This window comes from Lissotriton vulgaris, chromosome 1_1 (assembly GCF_964263255.1).
Source record: "Lissotriton vulgaris chromosome 1_1, aLisVul1.2, whole genome shotgun sequence".
Classification (NCBI taxonomy): domain Eukaryota; kingdom Metazoa; phylum Chordata; class Amphibia; order Caudata; family Salamandridae; genus Lissotriton; species Lissotriton vulgaris.
In genome coordinates, this window is record NC_141685.1 from 1066999348 (window position 1) to 1067019497 (window position 20150).

The following is a 20150-nucleotide window of genomic DNA, read 5'->3' on the forward strand; positions in this document are numbered from 1 at the left end:
ACCTAACAGAACGGAGAGAACTATGCAGCACAGGGCTATCAGCGAGAGAGGGAGGGCCCGAGCTAAGTACATCTGAGAGTGGTCGGAGCGACAAAGGGGCGGAGGAATCACCAAGAGAGTGATGGATTGGGTAACTAGCTGTTACACGTGCTTGCACCTAGGCAGAAATGTTCTAAATTGAAGTTCTGTGTGATACTGCCTTTAAGCCAGCCCCTCTGTGGAATACAAAAGCCGTTTTGTGCCCCCCAGCACTGCAATCCCATATTCAAGGGGGTACATATTTCTGTATGCTGTAATGTTGGTGTTCTAATGTCATGTTAAAATGAAAAATAAAGTGTAAAAAAAATTATGCAGAACACGCTGCAGAATGGTATGATTCCAGTGGCCCTGCAGAGAGATAATATAAATCCTCAGCAATGTGAGCTTCCTTCAGAACTTTGAGCATCCTTTAGCAGTGCCACGACAGTGCTATAAGACCTCAGTAGTGGGAGTTCTGATAGCTTGAGCCTTCTTCAGAACAGCCCTGCCCCTTCCAGTGCTGCAATCGTCAGGCAGTGTCTTGTCAATGCTTTAACCCCTTAGCAGTGTGAACTTCTTTCGACAGTGGCCAGTCATTGCTATAAGACCTCTGCAATGTTCACTTCCTGCACCAGAGGTGGGACAGTATTATATGGTCTCAGTAATGAGCTTCATCCAAAGGTGTCTTGTGGGTGTTATAAGACCTCAGTAGTTGAGCTTCCTACGACAGTGCCACCTCATTCCATACAGCGGTCGAGGTGCATTTAATAAAAGTATGGGAACTGTGATACTGAATGCATTGGAGGCAGGGGTAGTGAGAGCTGGGGGGTAAAAGGTGTAGCTAAAAACACAAAATATACTGTAAGGTTTTTTGGTCTTTCACATTTGGGTAGCTGCACATAAAAAAACGTGCAGCTTAAATGAGGAATACATTTTTATAAAGTTACATTAATCAGTCTGGAGTGCACTATAGTACAGTATGAAACCTCCATTAGTTAATGCACTGCAGAGATCTAGGTGTAACCAGAGAGCCACAGAATTAAATCTTGGTTGCTGGAGTGGACAATAGAGAGTTGCGTATTTTTATTGCTACGAGGTCCCATCCTGTTACAGAAAGCAATCTGAAAATGTACATCATTATTTTAAACTTGCATTAGACTAAGTATAAGTTAGGCTGCTGCAAAATGAGAAAAAATGTTTAGGATAAAATGGTGCTTCCAAAATATAGGTTTTAGGCAGTGGCGTAGGAAGAGGGGTGCGGTGGGTGCGGGTCACCCCAGGTTTCATCACTGAGGGGGGTGACAAAATGGCAAAAATGTGTGTTTTAAATAAATATTTTGCCATTTTGTCATTTTTAGGTCGAGTGTAGCGATGGACCTCTTGTATACTTTAGTATACCTATTTGCTTATGTGGACACGAGTCGGACGCGCGCATTTTCCATCTCGGATTTGGCCTCGTGAGCGCGCTTTTGCTGCTGGCTGTTTGCTGTGAATGTGTGCGAGCGCTTTCTGTTATTTGGCGAAAGCGCGCTCTGGCAGTGAGGACGGGTCGCGCGCGGTTTGCCTCCCCCGTTGGGCTCAGCTCGCTCCCTCTCTCCCCCTCCCTCCCTGTCTACGCGCACGCGGACAGGAGAAATGCATGCACGCATCGCGCGCTTTCACTCTCTCCCCTACCCCTGTCTGCTCCGGGAGAAAGCTTGTTCTTGTGTCTCTCGGCCGCGCGTCCCGCTCCTGGTTCCACGTGAGCCCGGGGCCTCTCCTGCTCGGCGCACTCAGTCAGGAGCTGCCGGCTCGAGGCTGCCTGCGATCATGGCATCCACACAGGTACCCTTCTGCGGCGGCTCTTGTAATAAATACATCAGCCTCCCTCCCCTCACACTGTGACGGGCTGACTCAGGCCGCCCGGCCCCGCAATTTACAACCGCATGTTTGTCTGGTTTCTCTTTGCAGATGAACGGGGGCGTTCTGAAGCCGCAGTTTCTGGAGCAGCAGAGGAACCTACTGGAGAGATGCGACACTCAGGCGGGGAGAGGCCGGTGCGACCGCCTGACCGCCTCTCTCCTGTTCCCACCGAGTCCTCCTAATTTTGGAGAGTGGAGGGCGTGAGGGTGAGAGTCTCTAAGGGGGCTAACTTTGAATACTGCAAACGGGCGTGGGGTGCGCGTCGTGATTGTTTCATGGAAAGTGAACTGTAAACGTATGAAAGCGTTGATGCTCTTCCTTAACCTTTCCGTAGTCCCACTTCCGGGTCCGCATGCCTTCCTCCAGTAGTGCTCCGGCTGCACTCAGTTGTGAAATGGGGGCATTCATCCGTATCAGAGGGCTACAGAATAAAGCCTGTCTCAGAACGTTGGAGCCCGGTGTTCTGGCAAGCTCCGAGCCCGCCTCCTTTGCTCGTGTTGGCTTCGTTGTTTAAAATGGTAAAAATGCTTCTGTTCTGGAGTCGTTAGACTGCGAAAGAACTATTCTGGGTCTCTTTCACGTGTACCGCAAAGGCAGTAAAGGGTGGCACTCATGAAGAATGAAAACAAATTTCACCCTGTGAGAACGTTGGAGCCCAGACCCAGCAAGCTCTGAGCCCATCCCCTTTGCTCATGTTGTTGGCAGGAGCTTTCGGCTCCTTCACCTCGAACGTATTGTATTCAGTTACACTCTGGCCTTCCTTTTTTATTTTGAAACCTCTTATATGTCGCACCAACTCATGTCTCATTGGGATTGTCTAATTGGGGTCCATGTACTTTAGCTCCATATGTACGCCAGGACCTGTCCTCGATGCCTTGAATGAAAACGCTGGCATGGTGAGAAAGCAGATGTAATTAAGGGCGTGGCTTAAAAGCACCCAAGCTATAAACCTGTGCTTCATCTAGTCTGCGGCCCACCTGGTATTTTGCTGCTTCTGTCATTGCATTCAGATAAATGATACAAGTGACATTAAATCTACAACAAGCCAGGACGATTGGCTTTGACAGTGTTTGTTTGCTGCATGAACAACAACTACGGCTTCATTGTTTACTATGGTTTATAACTCGACCCCTCTGTGTACGCAAAGCGAGCAAAGTTTTTCATTAGTGTAATTAGAGAGGAGCCTCTTTAAACGTGTGCACATCATTGTCATTTTCCTAAATAAAAAAATAAGACCCCGCAGCTCTGCCAAAGTGCCAGGTAGCACGCGCGCATTAGTCCATTACCACACTGAAATGCATGGTAACGCATTATAGTGCCTCCTCAGATGCCACATGGAGCGGCGCTATATTACACATGATCCACGAGCTGCAGTGCCTGTGAGCGCAGTGCACGCTGCTCCCAACATGCAGAGGCGAAGAGGTGCTCGCAGCTCTGCGAGTACTGCTGTAATGTAGCCAAGTGTTGTAGTGGCACACCCCGGGCCGACACACGTGGAGCCTAACTTAAACTGATGTCATAGCCAGTGCTCTCCTCACCAGCGTTGTGACTGTGGACAGACGAACTTTGCTACTGAACAGCAGCAGAGAGTGTATGCAGCCGGCTGAGCCAGTGAGTGTAACATAGACACTTCTCAAGGACTTCACCAGCTGCATTATCTTTTTTTTCCCCTCTTGGGCGCAGCAGCAGTGTAGTGTTGTGAATTTACTAGAGACAAATTATTATTAAATTAACGCTATTGCAGTGATTTCGCACCAACGAGGGGTTAAATATCCCTGTTGCAGGAACTTGACTGTACCAATAATGCATTGCATATTCCCAAATCTACTAATCAGCTTACAAGGAACTTGGTTAGTGTGCTTCCATTTCTGGTGATTTGCAATAGATATTCATGGGTTTTAATTTTTCCCCATACGAGCATTATTTCTGACATTTTTATGTTTCCCACGTCTTTACTGCTTAATTTTGCTTGCCAGAAAGTGTCACTCATAGTGGTTGAAATGTCACTCATAGTTACACTACAATTATGAAAATGTCACACATAGTAATCTGAAATCTTGGCAGCTATGCACCTGCATTGCACGTTAACTTTTCGTAGGAATCCTCCACGCCAACCCTCCAGAATCGGCTGGGAGGTTCAGGGCGCTTGCCTCTATTTCCTCCAATATAGTCATTCTACCCCTTGCTGCACCGGAAGAGGCAACACTGCTCCTGATGACGTTACCCAGCCTTATATGAGCCATAAACAAGACCACCTCACCCATTACATAAAAACAATAGAGCCTCACTGCGTTCACTCACACGTCGGGGGTATTTTTAAAATAAACGAATAGAAAGGATTGCTGTTGTAAACATTTTTTTAACCAACATGACTTGCATTAATCCTTATATTTAGTTTATTTACAAATGTAAAATCCCGTCAAGTGAAAGCGTTCTACTCAAATACAAATGTAACAACAGTAGGTATAAAGTGCACGCCCTATTTCTGGCCTCCTTATATCAGCATACATCACAGTGAGCCCCTGCAAATGCATTCCATGCCTTTTCTAAACACAACGTGCTCACCCGACGGAAGTATTTTAACAAACATTTGGGATTAATTTGGTTGCACTGCAAATGCCTGTAATAGATCTGCTTTGTCATCAGACAGTAACATATAATATATCAAGTGTAATAAAGTATTGCAATTTAGTAAAGTAGGAACATTAGACATAGGTGTTTACACAGGGATTGCAGGCAGGGTCTGTGTGAGCTTTTTTTTTTTTAGTTGTTTTTGCTCACCCATACCTAGTTTAATAAATATCTGCTTAGATATTTGTAATGTTATTGGTCTATGCTCTCCGGGCCTCAAATTCCACGTTTATACAGCTTCCTGCAAAAAAGCGAATTTTCCATAGGTAAGTGTGATTTTTTTCCCTCAAAACACTATTACAAGTGCTCTAAGTTAGACAGTACTGTCCATTACTAAGTACCGCTCCGTCATTATTTTGAGAGGTAGAGTACTAAGACTTTTCAACAAAGGTGAAATACCTTTAATTTAAGAGCATAAACACTTCTCAGGAACTAACAAGTACCTGTACTTCCATTGTTCTATTACAAGCACCAATTCTTACCCTCTACTAGAGAATGGCTTGTTGAAATGAGGGCTGGTGACTGTGAGGAGATTCCGCTGGTAACTTAAGTTTTCAAAAACATGTGTCTTAGAGCAACAGTGTTTGTGTGTTACAGACTCAGCTTGTTTATAGGTGCGCTCAACAGGACCTTCTATTCTGCCTTTTAATACTGGGCCCGTGGCTTAGAGAACTTGATGTTGTTCAAAAATACCATGGGATAGAGCCACTGGTTTAAAATTCTCTTAAACTTCACCTTTAATATCGAACATGTACATATCACTAATCTCTAAGTACTGAGCCTCAGTTGGGAAAACCAGTATTATGAGCACTGCAGATTCACTGGGCAGTAAAGTCACCTGCAGGAAATCTGCTGCATTTTGTGGTATACCACATGTTTTTACCTCCCCTATTCAGTGTGAATGGGGTTAGAATGTGGAGAAACATCTCACTGCCGTTTTTACAGCACTCCAAGGGGCATATGTTTAAGAACCTATCGCCACTGCAATGTCACTTTTACGGACGTTGTGGTGGTTATAGGGGCTGTGCCCTATGTACAAGGCAGCATTAAACCATTTAACGCTGCCTTGTACATAAGGGCCCCTTTCCTGCTTTGGTTATTGTGAAAGGGGCATGCAGTGGGTGTTGTGGTGGGCGTTCCACTGCAACACCAATTGTATTTGACGCTGTCCTCTATGTGCAAGGGTGGCATACATAGGAGGTAGCGCCAAAATTAGGAGCAGGAAGACCCTGGTCTTAAGTTGGTGAAATGCACCTCTTTTACTGCCAGACTTGCTTTTTGAAAGCAAGGACTGTAAGTACAAAGTGCGTGTTTATGCACCGCCCGCTTGCAGGCTTTCAAAACACATAAATTAAAGGCATTGTGATTTACAATGCCAATAGCGCAAATTCTCATTTTTTTCCTGTCGCCTGCCCAAGATTAGGAAGCAGTACAAAAGGGGGTGGTGATGGACGGAGCATCTGAATCAACCAAACACTCACACCCAGTCAACAGATCTGGGTTTAATCCATCACCGTTCTTTAGCCCACTCTGCCACCCCAGTTCAGACATGGCTATATGCAAAACAGTCTGACCCTGCGCCTCATGGCAACAGTCCAGCCCGAACTGCCAAGCCATGTCTTCCCTGGACCGGAAACAAGCATCCTGGGACCGGTTTCTGGCATTCCAGCCGTCTTCAGCCCGGCTTGCTTGAATCCAGTGGAAAAGTGAGCAAGGGACTCACGTCTGAGCATACCCTGCCACACATATGGCGGCCAAAAGCGGTACAATAGGGGGTGGTGATGGACGGAGCATCTGAATCAATCAAGCACTCACACCCAGTCAAAAGATCTGGGTTTAATCCATCACCATTCTTTAGCGAAGAGCAGGAACACCAAACCGGCACCTCCTCACCACTTCTTGTCAGCCAATAGCAACTCCAATGCCCAGCATACACAGAGAACTACACTGCCATGGCACAGCACTACCAACTGCCTGCCTTCCTGCCCCTACACTGTTACCCCGCCGTGCAGCCACAGGACAGTGGCTACATTGCTCGTGTCTGCCCCACGACACGTTCCTGCTATGGAGGTTTCCCACTGCCGGGTGCAGTTAATAAGTGCAGGCACCCACAGATATGTGGCATTACAGAATAAGAACGGACGGTACAGGTAGGCTTTTTTTTATTTATTTATTAGTTTTCACTTTTATATAGCACAAACTCTACCCGCAGGTATCAGAGCGCTTTAAATCAGCATGCTTATAACAAGCAAGACTAGCACTCTATATTACTGCCAACTTTGCTTAGCATAAACAACAACTAACCATTCACAAACAATGCTTATATACCAATTGCAAATTGAAAAAAGAAAATAATGCAAAGCATTGTCATTTACAATGCCAGTAACTCAAACTTTAATGCTGCGAGACCTATTGCATTGTAAATGCTTGTTTTATATAACTGTCCCTTAAAAGCAAGTACCTCAAAGCTCAGTTGGTAACTCCCTTGCACCATCACTCAAAAAGACAACATCTTTGTCATCACAAAGCTTCAAATGATTCCATCAATTAAAGCCAAGAGAGGCTTCCAAGCACCCTTTACATTTGCAGATTAACCAGTTGTGCACAGCTGCATTTCTTGCAAGAAGGCTTATTTATGGTTTGTCTGTCTGCCCGCTTTCGGTTTCACAGCACAAGAGATTCCCTAAATGAAACTTCAGTTGAAACATTGAACCTATCAAAATTAACCGTCCTAGGACGTTGGTCTTTTCACAAAAAAGTAGGGGAACAGTTTTTCATAGATTAAAAAATTATGGGCATGTGGTGCTCCTCCGATCCCGCCCACTTCGACCTCTGCTTCTATAACACCATAGCGTGCCTTTCCTCAAGCAGTGCCAGGTCTCTCCTATAGGACCTCAGCATGATGAGCTTTCTCCGGTAGTTCCCTATCAGTGCTCTATAACTTCATAGTATTAGCTTCCACCACCGCTGCCCTATCACACTTCATCAATATGAGCATCCTCTGCAAGTGCCAGGCCAGTGCTGTAAAGCCTCAGCACTGTGAGCTTCTTTCATCAGCACTGTGAGCTTCTTTCATCAGTGCTTTAGCTTCTACCTGCAGTGCCATGTCAGTGCTTTAGGCCTAAAGGAGTATGAACTACCTCTGGCAGTGACTTGTCATAAGGTCCTGGAAGTGTAAGCATCCTCCAGAAGTGACCTACCAGTACTATAAGACCTCAGCAATATGAGCTTCCTCCAGCAAAGGACATTTTATATTCAAAGGGCCTGATTATGAGTCTGGAGGTCCATGGACTGCCATACTGGCAGTATTCCGTCTGTCAGATTACAAGTCTCTGAGTCAGTCCAATGGTGGAGTGACGGCTGAGCCAGGGTACCGCCGTTCCCTGGTAGTGGCACGGCAGAGGGGTAATGCAATCTGCTAAGTGGGACTGGTGCAGTCCCACCGAGCATATCACAAGTTCCTCCATCAGCAGTCCTTTCATGGTAGAGTGGCCGCCACAAAAAGGCTGGCAGTGGGGAGGGGGCAGAGAGGGCCCTATGTGGCCCATATGCCTCCCCTGCCATGGGGAAGCATTCAAGAGGCACAACATATGCCCCTGCCTGCTTGCACCCCCTGATACAGCACTGTATGGACTTCAAAGTCCATGCTGTGCCTTAACATTTTTGCCGTTCCCATTGTAGTGCCCTTTTTTAGGGCACCGCTGTGGGAAAGCCAAAAGGATTGTCTGCCTGCATAAGTTCAGGTAATCAGGTCGGCGGTCCTTGTGCGGCTTTGTCGCAGCCGTGCTGACGGAGAGCCGGCGCAACTGCACCAAAGTTGTAATCAGCCCTTAAGCTCTCAGTTCCAGCACTAGTGACTCGTCACTATTGTGCAGCTTCAGGAAGTACAGGGTAAATTAACAATTGAAAATTTAAAAACGTACTGTAAATTCAAGGAATTTGAAAATTGAGGCAAAAAATTATATTAGGATCATCAGATTGATTCGTGGGAGCAGTGCAAGCGCATAAAAAAGAATATAATATGTACGAAGAGTGGCCTCAAGTGAATTTAGGAAAGCTTCAACCTTTTCATTAAAATTATTGTTATTGTTTTTATTTATGTGTTTTAGCGAATTAAATAAAATGGGTCATCATTTGTGTATCTGTTTGATGAATGTTTTTTTCTCTATTTTTTGTGTATTGTTTTGCAGTTCAAATCATCGACAATGCTTAGGTTGAGGTCCAGAAAGGACTCCGTTTTCTTTCCAATAATAATTCATTGGGGGTACCACGGGTCCAGTAATGATTAAGTGGGGTCCCCAGAAGTCAGAAGGTTACGAACCTGCCTACACCACTATAGAGTCCAGAAGTTTGACCTTCCTCCAGCAGTGTGGATTATCTAGGAGTTACTGTAATGATAGAAGGGTTTGCCCGAAATGCATTGGGTTTGAACTACCATCAGGTTTGAACAACAATCCTTTGGAAGTAATTTTAATTTGATTTCAAACAACAATGTGAATAAACATCACTTCAATGATTACCTGTTGTCTATTCACTGAATAAGATTGGAGTAACCTCCACATCAGAGTTTGGCTGTGCAATCTGGGGACGTTACCCGGCTGGATAACGCTTCCTATTCTCATTGATTCTCTAGGAGTGCCCTGCCAGAGCTCTAGGACTCTAACAGGGGAAGCATCTTCCAACAGTGTGGGCTCTCTCTACTGCTCTACGACTCAAGCAATGCACGCTTCCTCCAGCAGTGCCTTCTCAGTGCTACAGCACACCACTGCTGGGAGCTTCACCAGTTCCCCCCAGCAATGCCAGTTGCCTTCAGCACTACAAGAACATATTTAAGATTTTTGTGACAAGATATATTTTGGGGCCTCTGTTTGGAACAACTTTAAATGCATTGCTCATTTTCAGGTAATTCAAGCCCTCGAGAAGCTAAACCATAGTGAGTTATATGTTAAACTTTTAAAAGCAGGACCTATGAGGCACCAGAGAAAGCTGATAAGAGGCAATTCACAAGATCAGCAAAAATACGTGACACTTAAAGGAAAGTTCATTTAGCAGGCGTTGTAGGTTTCTGTTGCAAGTCTTTATTTTTCTAACATCCTTTGTAAACACGCGGAAATAGCCAACGCATTTCACCCTGCACAAGGGCTTCTTCAGGGCATAGATAAGGTAACGAAGATTCGCATGTCAGTGTAAAGTATCCAGCGGTAGACATGCTTGTAAAGCGTCCCTCTTGGTAAACGTTTTCTTCAGAAATGAAGGCCCTACGCTGGTAGTCTGTGCCCTTATATCCTTAGTTCAATATAAATATGCAATGCCTCCAAAGGTTAGTGAAGTAACTCCTGTGGCACTAGTAATCCTCTAGTGTATTCAGTAAAAGTAGTTGTGCGTTCAGTCATTATGTTCACGGCAGGCCCGTGTCCGGCAGGCGCAGCAGTACCTTATCTTTGCACTGAAGAAGCCCTTGTGAAGGGTGAAACGCTTTGGCTGTTTTTACGTGTTTACAAAAGATTTTTGAAAAATAAAGACTTATAACAGAAACCTACAAAGCCTGCTAAATGAACTTTCCTTTAAGTGTACTGTATTTTTTGCTGATCTTGTGTATTGCTCATCAGCTTTCTCTTCTGGATGTATTTATGGTCATGTGGCAGCTGGCCAATTGAGGTGGGCAATACAATGTGCAATTCACTCTTGTGACTAGCCTAGATAGTGCAGTTGCTGTTTACCCTGCTGCCTTTTGCTTTTGTTGATACCTATGGGACTCCAGCAGGCTATGCATCTTCCAGCAGCGGCCTCTCAGAGCTGCAGGCCTCCTTGACGTCGGACTTTAACTTCTTACTGACGAGCGTCCGATTCCTTTGTGGGACTAGTGTTACTTTTCTCTGTTTCCTAAGTTCCTGTTTGTGAAATATCAACGTTATTGGTGTTTATATGAGGAAGTTAGACATGGCAAAGGGTGATACTGGGGCAGTGTGTTTCTTTCGGACTCTCCGTGTCCAGTCACTTCAACACAGCACCTGCCGCCAGCAGCTCGAAGAGAATGTTCTGCCTTGAAACGTGTGTAGACTCTTTTGGCCCATGTTCTTCGAACATTGATAATTTTTTATGTTGGTTTGTTTTAAATGTACTTTTCTTGTTGCGAAGTGTGCTCATTTCTTGTTTGACGTTTTTAATCGAAACCTAAGTGTTGATCAGATAATTAGATTTACCTTCACGCAAGTCAAATGCCCAGTCATATAATCTAACTAATAATTAATGTTTAAACTGATGTCACTGAATGTATCCCCACCATTTTATATTTCTCTCGCTTTTTCTTTCCTCTACCTCAAACATTCTGCCTCTTACTCTCTCTATTTCTCTCTCCTCCTTTCTTCAGTTGCCTGTTCTCTCTCGCCCTCTATTTTCGTACTTTCTCGTTCTCTTTGTCTCTGTTTGTCTCTGTTGTCCCCTCTGTCGCTTTCTTTCTCTCTTCTTGACTCCCCCTTTTCTCTTCTCTCTTTCCCTCTCCTTCTGCCTCACTTTCTCTTCTTTCCCCTTCCCTCTTTTACGTCTCTCATACCCTCATTATCTCTCTTCTTCTCTCCACCTATGTCTGTGTCCATCTCCTTTTCTCTCCTCTCTTCCCTCTCCATCTGTCTCATTTTCTCCTCTCCCCTCTTTTCTATCCCTCTCATACTCTCCTAATCTCTCTTCTTCTCCATCTCTACCTCTGTCTATGCGCATTTCCTGATACTCTCCTTGGCCAGCATCACCTCCGCCTCTTACTTCTCCCTGCTTACCAGACCACACTGGGGCCCAGTGGCTGCAGTCATTATAATGAAGTCTTGTCTTTTTTCTCTTCCAGAGCTGTGGGTAAAACGTGCCTGCTCATCAGCTACACCACTAATGCCTTCCCTGGAGAATACATCCCCACAGTGTGAGTACCAGACTGCCGAGATCTGCCCCGCCCTCCCTCTCTACACCTGAAACCCAGTAGGCTCCTCCCCAAGCAGATGCTTTTTGCAGAATGACTGTCAAGCGTTATCGGATGAGATTGGTGCAAAATCTTCCTAGGAGAGGCCCTAGATTAGGCCTTAGTCAAAATAAGGATTCGGGAGCATAATATAAATAGACTGGGAAAAAAAGTCTGCCTGTAGTATAAACGCAGCTGTTTATTTACAGACACTCGGGACCTGATTCACCAAATATTCTTACAGCAGCATCTGCAGATGGCCAATTATCTCAAATAATCTGCGTGCATTCGGGGCCTCTCGGGGGCTGGTCAGAAGCCATTTCCGGAGAGTCTTACGTTCACGGGGGATATGCTGAAATGTGTGACTGGCAGCAGCTCCGTCTAACTTCGGGTTGGGAATGTAAATCTAAGCTATGAATAAGCCACTCCGAGCTCCCATGGGTGGTGTGGATATGAGGCCTCGTGCCGGCTGACATCACCAGGCCCACGCGGCTCATGTGAGCCAATGATTAACAGATCGGTATGCGCGCGCGCGCTCGCTGCTCGTTACTCGTAGAACGCGGGACCAAAACCTGCAAGCGCAGCATCTCTGCTTCTGTGCTTCCTGTCGGGTGCACCCCCGCCCCGCCTTGCCACATCAGCTCGATGGTGAACGGAGAAACTGCAGGCTTTCGTGCTGCAGGTGCACAGCGGATTGTTTTAGTACCGTTATAAGGGAAGACTAGTCTGCTTCTACTTCCTTACTTACCTGCCTGCCTGGAGCCATTTATTGAGTAGTTTTAATGCGACAGGAGCACAGTGACTATTGCAAAATGATCCGGGCGTAACACAGGCCCACGCAGCCCCCGCGTTGCGGGGGGGCCTCTGCCCTCCAGGGGCCCCCTGCGCTCCAGGGGCCCCCTCACTCAGAAAGCCTCTGCCCTCTTCATGATTCATCATGAACTAAAATGGTGCGCACGTCCGGCATCCTTTTAATAAACTCAATGGTGCAGACGTGTTGTAGCTCTGACATAAGAGTGACCTTGCTGCTCGCCAGAAAATGGAACGTCAACAGGTTTGTATTTGAGCCGAAATCTACGTGCACCCATTTCTGCCTGTGCGCATTTTACTCACGCTGCGTTCATGCGCTTGATGAATACAAAAGTTCAAGCGAGAGCCATAGACCGTTACGCAATCCACCATCATGAAAAAGCTAGCCAGCCACCTAGAGGGTGGCGTTCGTAAAATTACATTTGCAAAATCTCCCGGCCCATATCTGTCATAGCTAAACAAAGAAGTCGATTCCCTCTAGTTGGACAGTTAGATGTTACTTTTTCATTAAGCACACAGTGGCGTAACGAAAGTTGAGGGGGCCCCCCTGCAAAGTACATGGAGGGGGCCCCCCCCCTCTGGAGTTAGTGAGAGGCTCTCAGTCCAGGGTACTGTTCTCAGGGGGCCCCATCGAGCTCGGGCCCCCTCGTAATATATATATATATATATATATATATATATATATATATATATATATATATATATATATATATATGTATATGTATATATTCCTGCAATAGCACAAGTAAGGCAGTAAGTAAATAACATTGTTTATGTTCCATTTTCCAATTATGGCTTCCTGGAGGGGGACAGGTGATGGAGCATATACACACTTGGAAGCAACTCGAAACATAAGATTCACTTGGTGTGCCATTGTCATTTTATACATAATTAAAACTAAGGGGGAGAGGGAAGCTCATTATCGGACAGGTAGCATACCACACTGTAGAAAGTGATTGGTTGTAAAGGAGGTATATTTGCTTGTAAGCCTAAATGTGAAGCATTTTGGGGTCGAGCGTGAACGACCAGAGGGGTGCTCTTATCGGGCCTTGATCAGGACCACTGGAATTATGCAGCAGGGAGAACAAAATTATGTGGCAGTGTACACTATATTCTGTTGCAAGAAAAGGCAAATTATGTGGCATAAAGCGTCATATTTCATGACAGTATTGCCTCATTATTTTGTCCTTTTTACACGTTAAAATCATCTGGAAAAAGGTTTACCTCTTTAGTACCATTTTGAGACCCCAATACAGAAATAAACAACACAAACATGACCAGTCATTGCTTGCCCTGTATGCAGCATATGTAACCACGTTTTTATTAACTTGTTGAGTTGTTTGAGCTAGGGATGCATTTTATTTGTTAAATTCTGCAAATAACACAGCAGGTGATGGATTATGTAGTAAATGCAGGACATCCATAATTTTAAGGAAAACCCACGGCCACAAAAATCACATAATTCCAGGGGCCTTGATCTTAAATTTAGTACACAGTGAGACAGAGAATGGTGGGAAATAGAGCATGGTCAGCTTATATTAAGCGGCTGCTATAGTTAAAACGCAGATACCATGCTGAGTTTATGGTAATTACCAAACGTTTCTCAATGCACCTCCGATGCTGTACACAACAGAAATAGAAGCTAGATTCACCACGTGTCAAACGCATCAGCATTCAACCTAACCAATCAGTGGGAAGTACCAAAGCTTACACGATTGAGTGCTTAATGAAAAAGTAACATCTAACTGTCCAACTAGAGGGAATCGACTTCTTTGTTTAGCTATGACAGATATGGGCCGGGAGATTTTGCAAATGTAATTTTACGAACGCCACCCTCTAGGTGGCTGGCTAGCTTTTTCATGATGGTGGATTGCGTAACGGTCTATGGCTCTCGCTTGAACTTTTGTATTCATCAAGCGCATGAACGCAGCGTGAGTAAAATGCGCACAGGCAGAAATGGGTGCACGTAGATTTCGGCTCAAATACAAACCTGTTGACGTTCCATTTTCTGGCGAGCAGCAAGGTCACTCTTATGTCAGAGCTACAACACGTCTGCACCATTGAGTTTATTAAAAGGATGCCGGACGTGCGCACCATTTTAGTTCATGATGAATCATGAAGAGGGCAGAGGCTTTCTGAGTGAGGGGGCCCCTGGAGCGCAGGGGGCCCCTGGAGGGCAGAGGCCCCCCCGCAACGCGGGGGCTGCGTGGGCCTGTGTTACGCCCCTGGCACTCAATCGTGTAAGCTTTGGTACTTCCCACTGATTGGTTAGGTTGAATGCTGATGCGTTTGACACGTGGTGAATCTAGCTTCTATTTCTGTTGTGTACAGCATCGGAGGTGCATTGAGAAACGTTTGGTAATTACCATAAACTCAGCATGGTATCTGCGTTTTAACTATAGCAGCCGCTTAATATAAGCTGACCATGCTCTATTTCCCACCATTCTCTGTCTCACTGTGTACTAAATTTAAGATCAAGGCCCCTGGAATTATGTGATTTTTGTGGCCGTGGGTTTTCCTTAAAATTATGGATGTCCTGCATTTACTACATAATCCATCACCTGCTGTGTTATTTGCAGAATTTAACAAATAAAATGCATCCCTAGCTCAAACAACTCAACAAGTTAATAAAAACGTGGTTACATATGCTGCATACAGGGCAAGCAATGACTGGTCATGTTTGTGTTGTTTATTTCTGTATTGGGGTCTCAAAATGGTACTAAAGAGGTAAACCTTTTTCCAGATGATTTTAACGTGTAAAAAGGACAAAATAATGAGGCAATACTGTCATGAAATATGACGCTTTATGCCACATAATTTGCCTTTTCTTGTAACAGAATATAGTGTACACTGCCACATAATTTTGTTCTCCCTGCTGCATAATTCCAGTGGTCCTGATCAAGGCCCGATAAGAGCACCCCTCTGGTCGTTCACGCTCGACCCCAAAATGCTTCACATTTAGGCTTACAAGCAAATATACCTCCTTTACAACCAATCACTTTCTACAGTGTGGTATGCTACCTGTCCGATAATGAGCTTTCCTCTCCCCCTTAGTTTTAATTATGTATAAAATGACAATGGCACACCAAGTGAATCTTATGTTTCGAGTTGCTTCCAAGTGTGTATATGCTCCATCACCTGTCCCCCTCCAGGAAGCCATAATTGGAAAATGGAACATAAACAATGTTATTTACTTACTGCCTTACTTGTGCTATTGCAGGAATATATACATATACATATATATATATATATATATATATATATATATATATAACATATATATATATATATATATATATATATATATATATATATATATATATATATATATATATATATATATATATATATATATATATATATATATATATTACGAGGGGGCCCGAGCTCGATGGGGCCCCCTGAGAACAGTACCCTGGACTGAGAGCCTCTCACTAACTCCAGAGGGGGGGGCCCCCTCCATGTACTTTGCAGGGGGGCCCCCTCAAACTTTCGTTACGCCACTGTCCCCACTCCTTACAGAATGTGACGATGGGCCCCTGAATCTCCCTTATCTCACAGATACTATTGGCTTTGGGTGGAAAGGGGTCCCCGCAGGACAAGTGGTGGTATGTTCATTTGGCACTTCTTGTATTCTCCACCTCAAAGCAACTGGCCTTTGAGAAGTTAGATCAGAAAATAGGTAAAGATTTCAAAAAAATACACGAGAAGTGCCCAGGCAAGCGAGCTATCAGCACACATAAGGCCCTGAGACTTGGGAACTCTTCCACTGATTTTTCAACAAAGAATCCTCACTAATGCATCATAGAAAGAGAAAAAGTGAAAGGGCAAATTACGCCGTCTACTCAAAATCCCCAAAACGTAAAAGCAAGACCTTAAACCAGGTGTTCTCTTGCTGCCAGACTGTAGAACCAGATCCCAATCCTTGTCTCCTTCAATCAATCAGGGTTTCTAAAGCGGGGCCAATCACCTGTGAGGGTCTCAAGGCGCTGCAGGAGGGAGGGAGGGAGCTGGGGAGGGGTGCAGCGGATCAGACTAAGTGCTGAGTTCATACCAAGAGGTCCTTCCTGAATTGCATCAAAGAGGGTGACTTCCTGAAGTGAATGGGCAGGGTGTTCCATGTCTTGGAGGCGCAATAGAAGAAGTACATTCTTACGGTGCTGGTCTTGCAGATTTATGGAACGGTAGCCAGAGAAAGCTGGGCAGAGCGGAGGTGTCTGTTGTATACTTGGAATGTGAGGCGGTGATTCAAGTATGCAGGTCCGGCGTTGTGAAGAGCCTTGTATGCATGGGTGAGGAGTTTGAGGGTTATTCTTCTCTCGACTGGGAGCCAGTGGAGGTCGCGAAGGTGTTGAGTGAGGTAGCTGCAATGAGGGATGATGAGGATTAGTTTTGCTGTGGCGTTCTGGACATTCTGAAGTCTTCGGAGGAGTTTCTGGTTGACACTAGAGTAGAATGTGTTGCGGTAGTCGGGCTTGAGGCTTATGTGGGCATGGGTGACTGTCTTCCTGGATTTGGTGGGGATTCACCTGAAGGTCTTCCTAAGCAGATGGAGTGAGTTGGAGACGGTGTTTATCTGGCGGTCCATTGTGAGAGAGGAGTCCAGTACGATGCCGAGGGTCTTGCGTGGTTTGTGGGGGTTGGGGGACTTCCTAGTACAGACGACCATTAGGAGTTGTTCCAAGCGGAGAGGGGAGGCTCCCATGATAAGGACTTCTGCCTTGTCTGAGTTGAGCTTCAGGCAGCTGTCCTTCATCCAGGCGGCGACGGCTTTCATTCCTTTGTGGAACTACTTCCTGGTGCGAGTGGGTTCTTTAGTGAGGGAGAGGATCAGCTGGGTGTCATCGGCGTAGGAGACAATGTTGAGCCTGTGGTTCCTGATGATGGCTGCGAGAAGGGGGGCCATGTAGACGTTGAAGGGGGTGGGGCTGGGGGATGAGCCCTGGGGTACTCCACAGCTGATCTCTGTTGGTTCCGAGAGGCACAGTGGGAGTATAACTTGTGTTCTGCCGGTGAGGAAGGAGCGGATTCAGTTGAGAGGCTTGTCTCGGATATCAGCATTGTAGAGACTTGTGGCTAGGGTGTGGTGGGAAATGGTGTTGGAGGATGCCGAGAGGGCCAGTAGGACGAGGGCCGCGGTTTCACCTTGGCCAAGGAGGGAGCGAATGTCGTCAGTGGCAGGGAGGAGGGCGGTCTAGGTGCTATGATTGCTTCAGAATCCAGATTAGGAGACGTCCAGCATGTGGTTGGTTTCAATAAAGTTGGCGAGCTGGGTGCTGATGGCTTTTTCAATGACTGTGGCTGGGAAGGGGAGCAGGGAGATGAGCCTGAAGTTCTTGCGGTCCGTCGGGTCCGCGGATGATTTCTTCAGGAGGGAGTTAATCTTGGCGTGTTTCCAGTTGTGAGAAGTTACCCTGGCATATGATGTCCACTAGTTCTAGTGGGCACCTTGCACCAGTCTAATCGACCCTTATTGATGGTGGTTGTAAAGTCAACCTTACAGAAAGCTATCCTAGTGGTAGCATGGACCAGCAGTCATCAGGCTAAGACTTCAGAGAGCGTATTAGGCAAGTTGTTTTACCAATTATAATCCCTTGAGTACCAAATGAAAGGACACCACACAAGGTATATATCAAATATATATGTATTTATTCTTAACACAACCCCTCTGCACTCTTTAGGAGGTCAGAGGTAAAAATACAATGCAAGTCACTTAGTTAATATATGATAAGTTGCACAGTATACAGTATGCCCTAGAGGCTGCCCAAACCATATACTAAAATAGTGGTATAAGAACCACTAGAGAATTAGAAAGCAGGCCTAGGGCCTGTGGAATCGCTGGGGCTACTCTAAACAACCAAAAGTTAGGAAGTATGTGTAAGATGTGTAAAATGTGTGTAAAATGTGTAAGAGAAGATGTGTAAAAATGTGTAAGAGAAATCAATCACGTTTTGGTTCCAATATGGACTGAAATTATAAATGCTTCACTATCACAAGGGATCCTCCCAGACTGCCTGAAAACAGGTCAAGTTGCTCCCATAATCAAAAAACCCTCAGCAGATAGATCAGACCCAAACAACTTTCGCCCAGTGACCAACATCCCGCTACTGGCCAAACTAATTGAGAAATGCGTTCAGAACCAACTAAGCCGACACATCACCAAATTTTCATTGCTTGATGAATGCCAATCAGGATTCAGAGCAGGACACAGCACTGAAACAGCGATCCTCCATATTGTCGATGATGCTCTACAGGCACTTGACCAAAACAAAGCATGTCTACTGATTCTCCTAGATCTGTCCTCGGCCTTCGACACGGTAAATCACGAAGCTCTATTGACCAGGTTACGGGACAGGATGGGCCTGTCAGGAACTGTGCTGGAATGGTTTATCTCTTTTCTACAGAACAGAACACAGCGATTCCTGGTCAACCAGTCTATTTCACCTCCATGCCCTATTTCAATTGGAGTCCCTCAAGGATCATCATTATCCCCAGATCTGTTTAACCTCTACGTCGAACCTCTCACAGAAATCCTCCAAAAATCACAGATATCCTATCACATGTATGCAGATGACACGCAAATATACTTAAAGATCTCTTCCCTAAAAGACATGGAGCTAATGAACGAGACTCTAAAAATGGCTCTACAATGGCTAACCACCAACCAGCTGAAGTTGAACGCTCACAAAACAGAGTTCCTACTAATCTCACCAGCTAGGAGCCATACAGAAATAAAGGAATGGACGAAAGTGGTGACTGCGCTAAACTGCACCCCAACACTAATCAAGTCAGCGAAATCGCTAGGAATCACTCTGGACGAGAATCTGGACATGAAAGCACATATCAACTCAATGGCAAAAAATGCCCGATTCCACCTGAACTACTTAAGAAAATTGAAACCATTCATTTCAGAAGCGGATCTCAAATTAGCAATCCAATCCTTAGTTATCTCTAGGATCGAATATGGCTGCACCACCTTAGCAGGACTACCAAAATTGTCCACAGCGCCATTGAAAGCTTGCCTAAACGCTGCGGCAAGAATTATCACCGGATCAAGAAAATACGATCATATATCGCCACACTTGAAAGCCTTAAGCTGGTTACCCTACGAAGCGAGAATCCAAATGAAGATGTCATGTATCACCCATAAAGCGCTACACCACAACACCCCAAGATACCTAGCGAAGAAAATTCAGCTATCGGGAGGTAATCGACCAGCGAGGAGTACTGAGGAATTCCTATTACGGCCAGCCCTTTTCCACAAGAAAAAAACTTATGACAGAGCGTTCTCCGGAGCTGCCCCCAGAATATGGAACTCACTCCCTCCTAACATCAGGAAGATCCAAAATGTGGCATCATTTAAGCGAGAAGTAAAGAGCTTTCTGTTGAAGAAATACACTACCTAGAATAGAACATTCACGATCTGAGCATGACCTAACTGTCAGACTTGCTTCTACATTTTACCTAAGATAGAAGTACACCTACCATTGACTATCAACGCGAACTGCACACGTATATTGTATATTGTATATGTATCATCTACCTCATATTTGTTGTCCGTATAACTGTCGTATATATATGTCATTCTCATATACCTCTATGTTAAGCGCTCTGATACCCACGGGTCTTGTTCGCGCTATACAAAACTTTACAATAAATAAATAAATAAATAAGTAGGAGGCCCCCGGGAGATGCGTGCAGTGTCTAAACATAGCTGCGGGTTACCATTGACTTTCTATGGGAAACGTAGAAGTTACAAATATACAATTTAAGGACACTTCCGGATGGATTAAGATGGAACCCTTTTAAACTAGGACACTTTGAGAGTCAAGACCCACGGAAG

General features: G+C 45.2%; 1 protein-coding gene across 2 annotated transcripts in view; it reads left to right on the forward strand.

Moving 5' to 3' along the window:
• Window positions 1-20150, forward strand: part of LOC147748563 (ras-related C3 botulinum toxin substrate 2-like) — a 242582-nt gene that overhangs the window by 9649 nt on the left and 212783 nt on the right. For both annotated transcript variants that reach the window (XM_086963116.1, XM_086963111.1), the window contains exon 2: window positions 11390-11461. In XM_086963116.1, the coding sequence (XP_086819242.1) occupies window positions 11390-11461 (72 nt within the window). The remainder of the gene's footprint in view (window positions 1-11389; window positions 11462-20150) is intronic.